Source organism: Miscanthus floridulus, chromosome 2 (genome assembly GCF_019320115.1).
Source record: "Miscanthus floridulus cultivar M001 chromosome 2, ASM1932011v1, whole genome shotgun sequence".
Taxonomy (NCBI): domain Eukaryota; kingdom Viridiplantae; phylum Streptophyta; class Magnoliopsida; order Poales; family Poaceae; genus Miscanthus; species Miscanthus floridulus.
Genome location: NC_089581.1, coordinates 73,937,795 through 73,952,044, shown reverse-complemented (window position 1 = coordinate 73,952,044; position 14,250 = coordinate 73,937,795). Strand labels below are relative to the sequence as shown.

General features: G+C 44.9%; 1 protein-coding gene and 1 long non-coding RNA gene across 3 annotated transcripts; one reads left to right on the top strand and one right to left on the bottom strand.

The window, feature by feature from the left end:
• The first annotated feature begins 303 nt into the window (after window positions 1-303).
• Window positions 304-1,032, top strand: LOC136536722 (uncharacterized mitochondrial protein AtMg00860-like). The gene has a single exon (XM_066528921.1). It carries the CDS (start codon window positions 304-306, stop codon window positions 1,030-1,032), a length of 729 nt encoding a protein of 242 aa, XP_066385018.1.
• Window positions 1,033-3,058: 2,026 nt separating this feature from the next.
• LOC136526162 (uncharacterized) lies at window positions 3,059-7,578 on the bottom strand. 2 transcript variants are annotated; one of them, XR_010776530.1, is made up of 7 exons: window positions 6,748-7,577; window positions 6,542-6,668; window positions 5,366-6,113; window positions 5,097-5,223; window positions 4,268-4,394; window positions 3,471-3,565; window positions 3,059-3,331 (listed from the first exon to the last, which is right to left on the bottom strand). It is a non-coding gene; the product is annotated as an uncharacterized lncRNA (long non-coding RNA). The 2 variants fall into 2 exon arrangements; XR_010776531.1 differs by having other exon boundaries at window positions 5,097-6,110; window positions 6,546-6,668; window positions 6,748-7,578.
• Window positions 7,579-14,250: the final 6,672 nt, after the last annotated feature.

Genomic DNA, 14,250 nt, shown 5'->3' with positions numbered 1-14,250 from the left:
TTCTCCACCCCCGTGCTGTTGGTGCGCAAGGCGGATAACTCCTGGCGTTTCTGCATCAACTACCGTGCTCTCAATGCCAAGACATCTAAAGACAAGTTCCCGATCCCGGTGGCTGATGAGCTGCTCGACGAACTGCATGGCGCTAGGTTTTTCACCAAGCTCGACTTGCGCTCGGGCTACCATCAGGTGCGGATGCATCCTAACGATGTCGCCAAAATAGTGTTCCGCACACACCATAGGCACTTCGAGTTTCTGGTGATGCCATTCGGCCTCTCCAACGCTCCGGCAACGTTCTAGGCCCTGATGAACGACATGCTTTGCCCCTTCCTCCGTAGGTTCATGCTAGTGTTCTTCGACGACATCCTCATTTTTAGCTCTTCGTGGGCAGAGCACTTGCAGCACATCAGCATCGTCCTCGACGTGTTACGAGCGCACAGGCTCCACCTCAAGCGCTCCAAATGCTCATTTGGGGCCTCCTCGGTGGCGTACCTCGGCCATGTGATTTCAGTGGGTGGTGTCGCCATGGACGCCGACAAGGTGGCCGTTGTGGCATTGTGGCTGACCCCTCGGTCCGCTTGTGGCCTGTGCAGCTTCCTAGGACTCGCCGGCTACTATCGGAAGTACATCCATGACTTCGGTGTCATCGTAGCCCCACTGACTCGCCTCCTGCGCAAGGATGCGTTTGCTTGGTCCAATGAGGCAGATACGGCATTCCAGGCGCTCAAGCGGGCTCTGTCTACAGACCCTGTACTCCAGATGCCCGACTTCGCAAAGCAATTCACCATGGACTGTGATGCGTCCGGCGCTAGGTTTGGCGTGGTTCTCTACCAGGCCGACGGACCGCTCGCCTTCTTTAGCCGGCCGTTCGCTGCACGTCGTCTCAAGCTCGCGGCTTATGAACGTGAGTTGATCGGGCTCGTCCAGGCCGTCCGCCACTGGCAGCCATACCTATGGGGGCGTCACTTTTTGGTCCGCACGGATCATTATAGCCTCAAGTTCTTGCTAGACCAACGCCTCTCCACCGTGCCGTAGCACCAATGGATCAGTAAGTTGTTTGGGTTCGACTTCGCCGTGGAATATCACCTTGGATGGCTTAACACTGTGGCAGATGCTCTATCCCGCCGCGACATCGAGGACGATGCTGCTTTAGGGGTGGCTGTGCACTTGCTGTCCATGCCGACATTCGCCCTCCTCGACGACATCCGCGCAGCTACAGCAGCAGCCGGGGACGCTTAGCTTCTCCTTCAGCACTTCCAGGAAGGCGCGCTGGTCGTACCTTGGCGCGTCGACGATGGTCTTCTACTCCACGGTGCTCGCATATTCGTGCCAGCTTATGATGACCTGCGCCATCAAGTGCTTCTCCTGGCTCACTCGGCAGGACACGAGGGAGTCCAGAAGACGCTCTATCGCCTGCGCTCGGACTTCTACATCCCTGGCGACCGCGCTCTTGTCAAAGACTTCGTGCGAGCGTGCACCGTGTGTCAGCGGAACAAGACGGAGTCCCTGCAGCCCGCCGGATTATTGCAACCCCTCGACGTCTCGTCCTAGGTTTGGGCAGACATCTCAATGGATTTTATCAAGGGCCTGCCCAAGGTCGGCGGTAAATCTATCATTCTCACGGTGGTCAACAGATTCTCCAAGTATGTGCACTTCATCGCCCTCGGCCATTCATACTCCGCCGCTTTGGTTGCACGTGCATTCTTCAACGGCATTGTTCGTTTGCATGGGTTCCCTTCTTCCATCGTCAGCGACAGGGACCCGGTTTTCACTGGTCATGTGTGGCGTGACCTCTTCAAGATGGCCAGAGTCACGCTCCGCATGAGCACGGCCTTCCACCCGTAGACAGACGGTCAGTCTGAGGTGGTCAATAAGGTCATCGCAATGTATCTTCGGTGTGTCACAGGTGACCGGCCGCAAGCATGGGTGGACTGGCTGCCCTGGGCGAAGTACTGCTACAATACCTCCTTCCACACGACATTGTGCGCCACACTTTTTGAGGTGGTCTACAGCCGGCCACCCTCGGCCATCTTGTCCTACACGGCCGGGTCAACCAGAACGGACACGGTGGACGGCCTTCTTCGGGAGCGCGACGAGGTGCTCGCGGAGATTTAGGAAAGGCTTCTCCAAGCACAGCAATCGTCCAAGAAATACTACGACATGTCCCACCGCGACCGGGAGTTTGTCGTCGGGGATTGGGTATGGTTGCACCTGCTCCACCACGCTGCCCAGTCCCTCGAGCCCCGCGCCAAAGGGAAGCTTGGCCCTCGCTACACCGGTCCGTTCCAAGTGCGGGAGCGCATCAACCAGGTGGCGTACCGCCTCTAGCTTCCGGAGGGCGCCCGTCTGCATGATGTCTTCTATGTGGGGCTGTTGAAGGCCCACAAAGGTGATCCCCTAGCGGCTCCTGCTCCTCTACCGCCGACATCGGATGGCTGGCTGTTGCCAGCTCCGGAGCGCGCCCTTCGTGCACAACTTCGGCAAGATGTGTGGCACATGCTTGTCAAATGGCGTGGCCTGCCAACGGAGGACGCAACATGGGAGCCTCTCCAGCATCTTCACGACGTCTACCCCGACTTCCAGCTTGAGGACGAGCTATTTGCGTAGGTGAGGAGATGTTATGACCGACATCCCCTATGCCAGACGCAGGCCCAATAGTGGCTAGGGGGTCGGCTCTGTTAAGGAGCTTAGAGGCCCAATTTATCGTTTATTTGGTATTTTCTTATAGATATAGTCCCTTAATTATAGCATCTATATGAAAGAATAAATACTTGTAATATGGGATGATTGGAATTAAGCAGAAGTAACAATTAAGTTGTTGGCTTCACTTGGGAGCCAGCCAGCCCTGCCCTCTCTCCCTCACGTGAGCTCTAGGGCTGCAGCAACAACAACAGCTACCGCACTCTCTCGCCGCCATGGCCCCTTGCCGGCATCGAGTACAGACCACGGCCTCCCCTCTTTCACCTCTATAACCTACGCAGCAACTCCCGTAGGGCATCAAGCCCTATCACAATCATATAACAACAAATTCATGACTAAACCCATCAAAATTCTGCAGCCATGGAAAATCACAAAGATTATAAAGGACAGCAACAGTAGTAGCATTTTATATGTATTGCAAGTACATTAAAGCCAAATTGGATTCATAAGTTTATTTACCAAAGAGCAAGCCCTGCATAGGACATATACTACAAATCAAATATTTGATGTTTCCCAAAAACAATACTAATAGGATCTTGCACTCTGGCACCATCCATATTACTCCATATCTAGAATGTATTTGTAGGAGAAAGTATCAAACATATGTAGCATGTTTCCTCATTCATCTGTAAGCCTGCATAGAAATTGAATACGATCTTGGCTTAAATGGAGTTTCGTTCTGAACAACGCTTAAAAGACTTTTAAAATAATTGATAACTGAATAGTCCCTGATGAACAAGAGAAAATTTACTTGAATTATTTTTAGTCCTTACCTCTAAGCCAATGGACTTGCTTTTTCTTGTAAAAAAATGGACTTGCTTTTCATGCTTCAGCAGTTTAGCTTGGCTTTCGCTCCATCGGCTAGCAGCTGCAACATGCAGAAAAAAAAAATCAAGAACTTGAATCAATCTAAAAAATCTAGAAAACAAGTGTGCATTGAAATACAGGTTCATAGCAGTAGGAATTACTCCTCTTGAATCATAAATATGCCTGCTTATATAGTTACTCACAATGGGCACTGATGCATCGTCAAATTAAAAAGGAGGGGGCGGATGATGGTTGAATCCAGGCCATAAAAAATTAAACTAACATGAATCTGTCACAGTTGGTTTCTCCTAAACTTTGGTGACTCTTCCATGATATGAAGACAAAAAAAGGACATGTTCAATCCCCTCCGAGCTCCAAAAGTTGATAAATCATGTAGGCATTGGGTCATAAAAAGCCATGCTTAGATTGTTGAATGTCAAGCAAATGGTTTGCAAAACATAGATTCACAAACAAATGACATTGACATTGTGGTATCTATAGCCGAAACAAGTCTTAATCAGAAAAAAAATCTAGTTAGACAACCTAGATAAATAAAAAATGTCCGAAAAAAGAAAATAGCATCTAGACAAGCACACAAGGGCAGTGGCAATTCAGTGGCCTCCATGCTTCAGGTTGTCTTTATCAAGAAAACAGTCAAAATGGGCATCATACCTCTGACCAATTCCAGAGTGCAGAACCTAAATTAATTCAATGTATTTGAACCAGAAAGATGGCAGTTGTCAGAGAATATCGATCAATCTACCTCCATGAGGCAAATGATGGTAACATGAGAGCAAGCTTGCAGTGAAGGGGCACGATGCTGGCACAAACAGGTAATTGATTTTCATGCTTCAACAGTTCAGCTTGGCTTTCGCTCCATCAGCTAGCAGCTGCAACATGCAGAAAAAAAAATTCAGGAACTTGAATCAATCTAAAAAATCTAGAAAACAAGTGTGCATGGAAATACAGGTTCATTGCGATAGGAATTACTCCTCTTGAATCATAAATATGCCTGCTTATATAGTTACTCACAATGGGCACTGATACATCTTCAAATTAAAAAGGAGGGGACGGATGATGGTTGAATCCAGGCCATAAAAAATTAAACTAACATGAATCTGTCACAGTTGGTTTCTCCTAAACTTTGGTGACTCTTCCATGATATGAAGACAAAAAAAGGACATGTTCAATCCCCTCCGAGCTCCAAAAGTTGATAAATCATGTAGGCATTGGGTCATAAAAAGCCATGCTTAGATTGTTGAATGTCAAGCAAATGGTTTGCAAAACATAGATTCACAAACAAATGACATTGACATTGTGGTATCTATAGCCGAAACAAGTCTTAATCAGAAAAAAAATCTAGTTAGACAACCTAGATAAATAAAAAATGTCCGAAAAAAGAAAATAGCATCTAGACAAGCACACAAGGGCAGTGGCAATTCAGTGGCCTCCATGCTTCAGGTTGTCTTTATCAAGAAAACAGTCAAAATGGGCATCATACCTCTGACCAATTCCAGAGTGCAGAACCTAAATTAATTCAATGTATTTGAACCAGAAAGATGGCAGTTGTCAGAGAATATCGATCAATCTACCTCCGTGAGGCAAATGATGGTAACATGAGAGCAAGCTTGCAGTGAAGGGGCACGATGCTGGCACAAACAGGTAATTGATTTTCATGCTTCAACAGTTCAGCTTGGCTTTCGCTCCATCAGCTAGCAGCTGCAACATGCAGAAAAAAAATTTCAGGAACTTGAATCAATCTAAAAAATCTAGAAAACAAGTGTGCATGGAAATACAGGTTCATTGCGATAGGAATTACTCCTCTTGAATCATAAATATGCCTGCTTATATAGTTACTCACAATGGGCACTGATGCATCTTCAAATTAAAAAGGAGGGGACGGATGATGGTTGAATCCAGGCCATAAAAAATTAAACTAACATGAATCTGTCACAGTTGGTTTCTCCTAAACTTTGGTGACTCTTCCATGATATGAAGACAAAAAAAGGACATGTTCAATCCCCTCCGAGCTCCAAAAGTTGATAAATCAGGTAGGCATTGGGTCATGAAAAAGCCATGCTTAGACTGTTGAATGTCAGTCAAATGGTTTGCACAACATAGATTCACAAACAAATGACATTGACATTGTGGTATCTATAGCCGAAACAAAGTTTCACTCAGAAAAAATCTAGTTAGACAACCTAGATATATAAAAAATGTCCGAAAAAAGAAAATAGCATCTAGACAAGCACACAAGGGCAGTGGCAATTCAATGGCCTCCATGCTTCAGGTTGTCTTTATCATGAAAACAGTCAAAATAGGCACCATACCTCTGACCAATTCCAGAGTGCAGAACCTAAATTAATTCAATGTATTTGAACCAGAACGATAGCAGTTGTCAGAGAATATCGATCAATCTACCTCCGTGAGGCAAATGAAGGTAACATGAGAGCAAGCTTGCAGTGAAGGGGCACGATGCTAGCACAAACAGGTAATGGGTAGAGAGAAACTGCCGCATGACAATGGTTCTGAACATGAACTTCCGGTCAGTGCAGCAATAAGCCAGTACTCCAGAAATATATGTGCCTATGGAGATATGCAGTTTCCTGCTACTTGAAACAGACTAACATTCAGAAATTTGTAGTTCATCTGAGTTTAATGTTTAGGCACACAATAGAAAGGTAAGGAAGTTATTTACAGCTCTCCAGTGCATCATAATTCAATATTCAAATATATTAATGATTATAGCCCAAAAGAAACCATTTCAACCATAGAGTACAGAGCTTCACTAAAACTAAGCAGACTACTATAATCATATGAAAAATAATTCGAACTCTGCTATCACTAAAAATTTTGTCGAACTGCTCATTTTGTGATTTTTAGGTATAAGTGCAGTGGTTAACATATAGAACAATAACATCAGTAGAACAAAGAAATTAGGGAAATAGTGAAATACAGTGCAGACGATATTCATCCCTTATTTGACGTATCACTCAGAAACTCAGAATAAATACCACCATACCAGACCAGTTAATGCCTACCTCCCTGAACACGGTGGAGATGACGCTCTTCCTCTAACTGCCTTGTCTCCCCCGTCGTCCTCCCTGTATGTCCATCTTGAACAGCTATTCCCCATCTCAGATTGTTCTCTTTTGATCATCTCACTTCATAAGCAAGGCAACATCCATCAAATTTTTGGATCCAAAATAAAATAAAATCAACAAGCAGAGAGAAAGAAAATACCAATATGGATTGGAGGCAGCCAAACAAATTGGAGGATTTGGGCTATGGTTTCGAGGGGCTCGACTGCTAGGAAGCACTGGGGATGAAGGAGGGCAGGGGCGTCCTTAAACAACGACCCATCCTCCTGGTGGCTACCTCTACAGGACATGGCAGTGATGGATCCATCTCCCCGAGCGGCCTCTGTGCCGGCGTTCAGGCGGCTGGCGGCTCCGCGCTGTGGCCGCGCGCGGCCTCTGCACCGGTAGCTAGGCGACTGGCGGCTCCGCACCGTGGCCACGCGTGGCTTCCGACTTCCAAGCCCCTGCGGCCGGTAGCCTCCACGCCATGGCCCGCACGGCATCCGCTCGTGGCCAGCCCGGCCTCTCCTCGCTGCCAACCCGCGCGGGGCTGGCAAAGGCAGGCAGCCACAGGAGGCGGGACAGAACTCACCTTGGCCGGTGCCGCGGTCTCGTCTGCCATAACCGTAGGAGCGGGGGCGTCCTCAGATCCGGCCGGCGCCGCAACCTCATCCTCTCCCCACCGCGGCGACGTTTGGTTTCTTTTTCTTTTTTCTTCTTCTCTCATCTCTCACGGTAAAAAGCAACGAAAATAGAAGGCGGAGGGGAAACTAGATGCCAGAGTCTCGTCCTTTCATGTCAAAGGTGGGCTGTTTCTGGGTGTAGTTTTTTTTTTTTTTTTTTTTTACATACAGGAGAGATCATGACTGTGGAGGACAAGTTCTGAAATAGCCGTAGAGAGTGTATTATCAGTGGTACTCCGTAGAGATTTGAGGTGGCTCGTGCAAGGAGGCATAACTACTATTCAACTCCTGCCAAGCATTCGTTTCTCTCTACTACTGCTACCTCTCGCCCTCGGGGCATCTTGGCATGTTTTGTGGCAAGCAATTGCTTGAGTGGAAGCTTTCCTCACTGATTGTTCCCTCCCTGTACTAGGGAGTATGATTGATTGCATAACCTGTCAATTAGTATAATAATAATAATGGAGGCATATTGCATTATTACGCGAGGATGGCAACATCCATGGATGGATGGCTCTTATTTTTCTTCCTTGGATTTGGATGCGCATCCTACTGGTTTCAGTTAGGCTTATGGATGATCTCTTTGCAGGGGTTTACCGTTGCTCCAGATTCTGTAATGTAGCGTATCTGCGTATGGTACTGTTCTGTATGTACCAAAAGTCGATAAAGCCCTCCAAGCTGGCTTCACCAATTCATTCTGTTGCTAACTTATTTTGGGTTGGAGAGAGAAAAAAAATTTCGTTCTTGCTATAGTTCTTGGAGGGAAGCAACATGTTCGGCTGGGGCTGAAACGATCGTATACGATTGTAGATTATTATTGCTGACTGGTTTAGTTTGAGAGAAAAATACTATTCTAGCTGAAAATTTACGATCATTTACGACCAAACGATCAGACTCAAGGAAGCTGGAACCGTTACGAGTCACATCAAATAGAGTAATAACTAAAAAAAAATGCAGTACCCTGATTCTCCCGACTAGCATTTGAGTGAGAACAGAGGGTCGTTCTAGGCTTCCAGCCGCCGGCCTCTCCTCGTAAAGGACTTCACGAGTGCTAAATCTCGGAAGTAAATGATGCGATTTTTACAAATCTTTTTGGGTACTGCATCACCAAATACTGAACTCGTACTGTAATAACAGACTTAATACTGATGTGGAGATGAGAGTAGAGAAGAGAGAAGAGAAATAGGCTATAAGAGCAAGTATAATAAGGAGCAATAAGTGGGTTATATGTCTGATGTGGAGGAGAAAGAACAAAAGTAGACTGTAAGCTTACAACTTGCTTATGCATAAAAATAAAAAAATTCTGTGAGACAGACAAGTGGACTGTAAGCCGGCTAACTATTATATGAGTAGGCTAATAAATTGACGGTAAGTTTTTATATAGTCAGCAGTCTGCTATATTATTAGCCTTGCTCTAAGCTTACAGCCGGCTTAGACACAAGAACCGATAAACAGGCTGTTCGGTTGGCTGGTTCGTATAGTTGCCGGTTCGTGAAGAAGTACTGCTGACTGGTTTGTGTGAGAGAAAAATACTGTTCCGGCTGAAAATTTACGATCGTTTATGACAAGCCACAGTCAAACGAACAGGCTAAAACTCTATGGCCCTGTTCGGTTTACCCCATATTCGACTTGTTCGGCTTCTTTTTTTAGCCGAAACAGTGTTTTTTTCCTAACAATTCAGCCGAAATAGTATTTTTCAGCCAGTTTCAGTCAAGTTTAAGACCAGTGAACGGGGCTGTGAGAGAGACAAATGGACCATATTTTAATCCTGAAAAGCTAACTACGGGCGGACTGAAAGCCTTGCCTCGTCGTCTTCCGTTGCCGTTGTCTTTTTTTTAACGTAATCTTCCGTTGCCATTGTCTGTCTGACTGTCTCTGGTATTGACCGCACAGTTCACGAGGATCTCCGTATGAATATGAATCCGCTTTTTACTCCAGTGGTCTCGGTACAAACCCAACCAACATTCTTCCTGTTTATTTGATCATGACTTGTCGTAAATGATAGTAAATTTTTAGTCGAAATAGTATCATACTACAGTACTCCCATGGAAATCCTAACCGCGCCGATCGAAACTTGGTTGGATTTCGAAATTTTAGTGGCCAAGCGTCCAACAAAAAAACAGAGAGAGAGAGAGTACTTTAGAATGACAAAGTAACCAAAAGTAGGTTATGACTATTGACTTCTCTTCCATCGTTTTCACCGTCCTGAAGTAAACTAACTTCTGGCCATGTACATAGACAAAGCACTTGTCTAGATACATTCAGAGAGGGAGTATTTCTCATAGAATTTTAGTACAGTGGAAATATTTTCTTACGAGTGTTTTGAATATTAATCTATTTAGTAATATAATATTTGTGGCAAAAAATTGTAATTTTCGGAATGCTCCAAACAAAATACACCTTGCATGATTGGGTTGTTTGGTTCAAGGCTTAGATCAATTACCTAGATCAATTACCTGGTAAAACTACTGACTCCATGCTACTATTTGATTAAAGACACATCATTAGAGTTCTACTAGAGAATGAGACGTGGTACAAGGCCATCGATTTCATACGCCTAGGTCTAGACGCCTCCCTGTGTCGCAATAAGGTTCCAACCAAAAGACGCATTTGCAGACCATATGCACCTCTTTGACAAGGCAATTGGACCAAGGGCATCTTCTAAATGAGTTCTACATTCATGGATAGACTGAGGGAGTATTTCTCATAGAATTATCTCACCTAATTACAAGACTTGATTTTCATCCCACATGACCTTCGCATTGATTCTTGTGGAGGCAAAATTAACTTTAACATTGTAGTATAAGGGCAGTCTCAATGGTGCATTGATGATGGTTTCTATCCTCATTAAATGACTTGCCACGTAGGCAAAATGCTGACATGGTAACGTAATTAATGAAGAAAGAGAGCAAAAATCATAGAAATGGTTTCTTCATAAAGAAACCAGGTCTACTCTTGACCCAATGCACCAAGAAACCATGAAATCGCCATTAGGGAGAAACCATCAGTTTCTAGGGAGCTCGTGTCGCACTCCCATTGGAGGAAAAGATAGAGTTGGGAGAGAGAAAGAGAAAATAATTATTACTCATAGAAACCATGGGTTGGAAAGCAGTACTTTTTTTGTGCGATATCCTATGTTATAAAAACTACTAGTTTCTTTCATTGGGACTGCCCTAAACATGAAATGATCATCAATGGCCCTATTAAATACTAGCGTGATGCAACTGCTCGTCTTTATTAAGACAATGGCTAATAAGGGCAGTTCCAATAAAAAACTAGTAGTTTCTATAACATAGGATACCGCATCAAAAAAGTACTGCTTTCTAACCTATGATTTCTATAACATCATTCATACAAAGAGTAAATTAAATGCAGCACCAAAAACAGATAGATCAATTGTGACAACTATTTTTACAGCCCACATGTGTTCCGTTGACAATACACAATGACAAAGAAACAAAATTGGTCGATAGCTGCCAGCAAATCAACACAGCCGGCAAACATAAATCATATTTCTACATTCCATCACTTTCCAGAACCAAATATCACCATACTGCAACCCAGATTTCAGTCTCGAAAACCATACATTAATTAATAATAGCAATCCAGAGATAAAGATAACATGTAACATACATAGTTCGTACGGAAGTACTGAAGTTCATCATATGCAAAATAAAATAATAAGGTGCCACATCCATATCAGGTAGGTTGCACATGCACTCCAAAATCCATCAGGTCGCAATGGACTCCAAATCTTCAGAAACCATCATCTACAAGGAAAGAAATAGTGATTAGATGAAAAACATTACTTAGTGCAATTGGAAAGGTTGAACTGGCACATGTGTTTTTTAAAAAAACTAATCTGTTCTTTGTAAACAAACATACTAGGATGACTTAGCTATATTTGCACACTAAACCAAATCAGATTGGAGATATGTACCTAATTATTTTGCCTATATGTATTCCCAAACTTTTGTCAAATATGATCAATCAAATCAGATTGAAGTTGTCTATACGCTTGGCGATCATGTAAGGTAGTATTTCTGTTAAGTACATCTTCCATCTTAGGGTTTTCTCCATGAGAGATTGTAGCTTCTTGAACAGTATATGTGCTGGCTTCCTCATTCAAATCAATTGGAACCTACTTTATATCCTTCTCATCTTCAATTATCATGTTGTGGAGAATTATACAAGCAAGCATGATATTCTCTAGATCTCCTTGGTCATATAGACGAGCTGGTCGACGCAAAATACAAAAGCGAGACTATAAAATGCCAAAGGCGCATTCAACATCCTTCCTTGCCCTTACTTGCTTCTCAGCAAAAAGTTTATGTTTATCAGATTGTGGTTTACGTACAGACTTCACGAAAACAGGCCACTCTGGATATATGCCGTCTGCTAAGTAATAACCAATATTATGTCGTTGGTTTCATCCGCATCAATATTGATTGTTTCTTTGTCTTGTGCATTGCTTTCTAGGGTTCTTTTCAAACTTGGAGCAGTTGGAGAAATTGTAGTTCTACTTGTTGTATTTCCAACTAAATGGAACTTCTCTAGACTACCATTTGACTGGAAAAAATTGGTAAACCCACCTGGTGGGTACATCCTAAAAAAATAAAAAGAGATGTTCAATGATCATTCATCGGATCATATAGAAAAAGCATTTTCTACCATAAATACTTGTAGTAACAGTATGAACCAGCACAATTGCCTCGATCAAAATTGGAACACTAAAACTAATAAGAACACATACCCTTCATTGGAGCCCATCGGAGAGAAATTTGTCCACCGCGTTGGAAATCCAGCTGCTTGAAGGCTTGGAAGTGGTGGAGATGCTGCTACAGTCACGCGAGAGGGATTACCGGCGGCCGAACTGGATCCATCATCAGGGGCGACGGGAGCACCGACTACCGAATCAGATCGGGTAGCGAGGGCGGCAGGAGCACCCCTACCCTGCCCTGTCCTGCCTTCCCCTACCCTGCCTTGCCTGGAGCTTGACGATGGCGTCCGGAGAAGATTCATGCTTGCAGATTGGGGGCTAGATGATTCTAGGTCTTGGAGGCCAGGCTATTTGAGGCCAGGTTAGCGCGTGGGGGAGATCTAGGCGAGCGCGCGGGGGAAAGGGCGTCGCAGTGGTGGGAGAAGCGCAGGGAAGGGAGGGGAGGGCGAGCACGCGCGCCATCGGCGCGAGGGGGCGGCGGCGCATGGGATTTGGGTGTAGGGCGCTCGACGCTGGTCGTTTCTTCCCAATGGGGTTTTCATAGTTTCTAGGTGCATCGTTGCTAGCGTCGAACTCGTTCTTTACTGAAGAAATGGTTTCTTCATTTTTTTTCTCTCTCTTCATTAATTTTCATGCCACATCAGCAAAATGCTGACTTGTCCAAGTAATTAATGAAGATAGAAACTACCGTAAATACATCATTGGGACTGCCCTAATTTAGCCTAATGTTGGCATTTATAGTCCATCTATCAGCCCACTCATACATTAGGGCAGTCCTAGTGAAAGAAACTAGTAGTTTCTATAACATAGGATACTATAAGACCCTAGGTGTTTGCCACCAGTTAAGCAATGGGTTTGAGCTCAAACATGGCATATTAAGTGATGATGAAGATGTCAAGGTCCAACCTATGTAAATGAGCCCCAACCTAAACTTGGATATTGCACCCTTGCTTTACATATAGGCCCTTTTCAAGATATATGCTTGGCTGGTGTTATTGGAATATCTTCATGTGTCTCACATCAATACCCATCTATATTGATCCATGGAAAAGTTTCATGAAGTTTGGAATCAAGAAGTCACATGAAATGATGAGTTATGTCCTTACTTGAATTATTTTATAAAGTGAATGGAATTCTCGATCGTCAACCAAATCTTGCAACCATGCCCAAATGACTCTAGATGAACTCTACAACAAAAGTCATGAAAGGTTCATGTTGAGCAAATGCCAAGAAAATGTTTCAATGGATCACGAAGGATAATTTAAGCTTTATCGTGATCCTACTTTGGTCAAAGTAGAACTATAGCTTTTGCACCTATTTTAAAGTTGGACATTAAATAAAAGTTGAAGCTCATGTTATGTAGAAGAAACTTTGTTTTTGGAGTATACCATGGATCGGCTCAGAACTAAGTCTAGCAGTGGCTCAAAGTTGGAACCTGCTGCTGATTTCAGCACTTAGAAATATTCAAGTCTAGAAATTCATCGACATCGGCATTGGTGTCTCGCGTTCTCTGAAATTCGCTAAGCATCTCAAGTTTACCCCAAAATAAAAGTTGGAGCTAAGTTCATGGAGAAGATCATATAAAAGGATGGCACTCGTTTGACCTTGTTATGACCCTCAATTTTGGAGTTTGTTAATCGTCGTCAATGCATTGACAATGCCACTTTGGAGATTAAATTACCCACTGTTATGTTGCTCAAATGACTGGAGTGCCTTAATGAAAAATGTAGAGTAGGCCGAGGTGAACAAACTTCATTTTTGGCCCAAGGTCTGATTCGGCTTGGAAGTGGCCCAAATCGGCTCCCCACCTCGCCCTCACCGACGCTCGCCACGTGCTCGACGGTTTGCCTGCGTGGCCGCCATGCACCGAGTGCGCTCTGCCATGGCCGACGCGCGTCCCACCTTAGTGCCGCGTGCCTCCTTGTGTCCTGCTCCTCCATAACACACGCCAGAGCTGTGCCATGCCTTCCCCCACTCGCTTTGCCGCTCCCCACTCGCTTTGCAGCTCGCGCCCAGCGTCGGGGCTACCATGGCCGGCTGGCCGAACTTGCCGCCGCAACATCCCTGCTACCCCAAGCTCCTTCGTGTTTCCCCGTGTGCGCCACTGACTCTGCCAACCTCTCCTCGTTCTCGCGCACTCCTTCGTTGAGCCAACCTAGGCCAGGAGGCCAGAGGACCGCCGCCGCCACCGCTGCATGCCATCGCCGTGCGTGGCCAGTGAAGCACGGTCCATCTCCCGGCCATCCGCGGCAACCTTTGGGTGCGC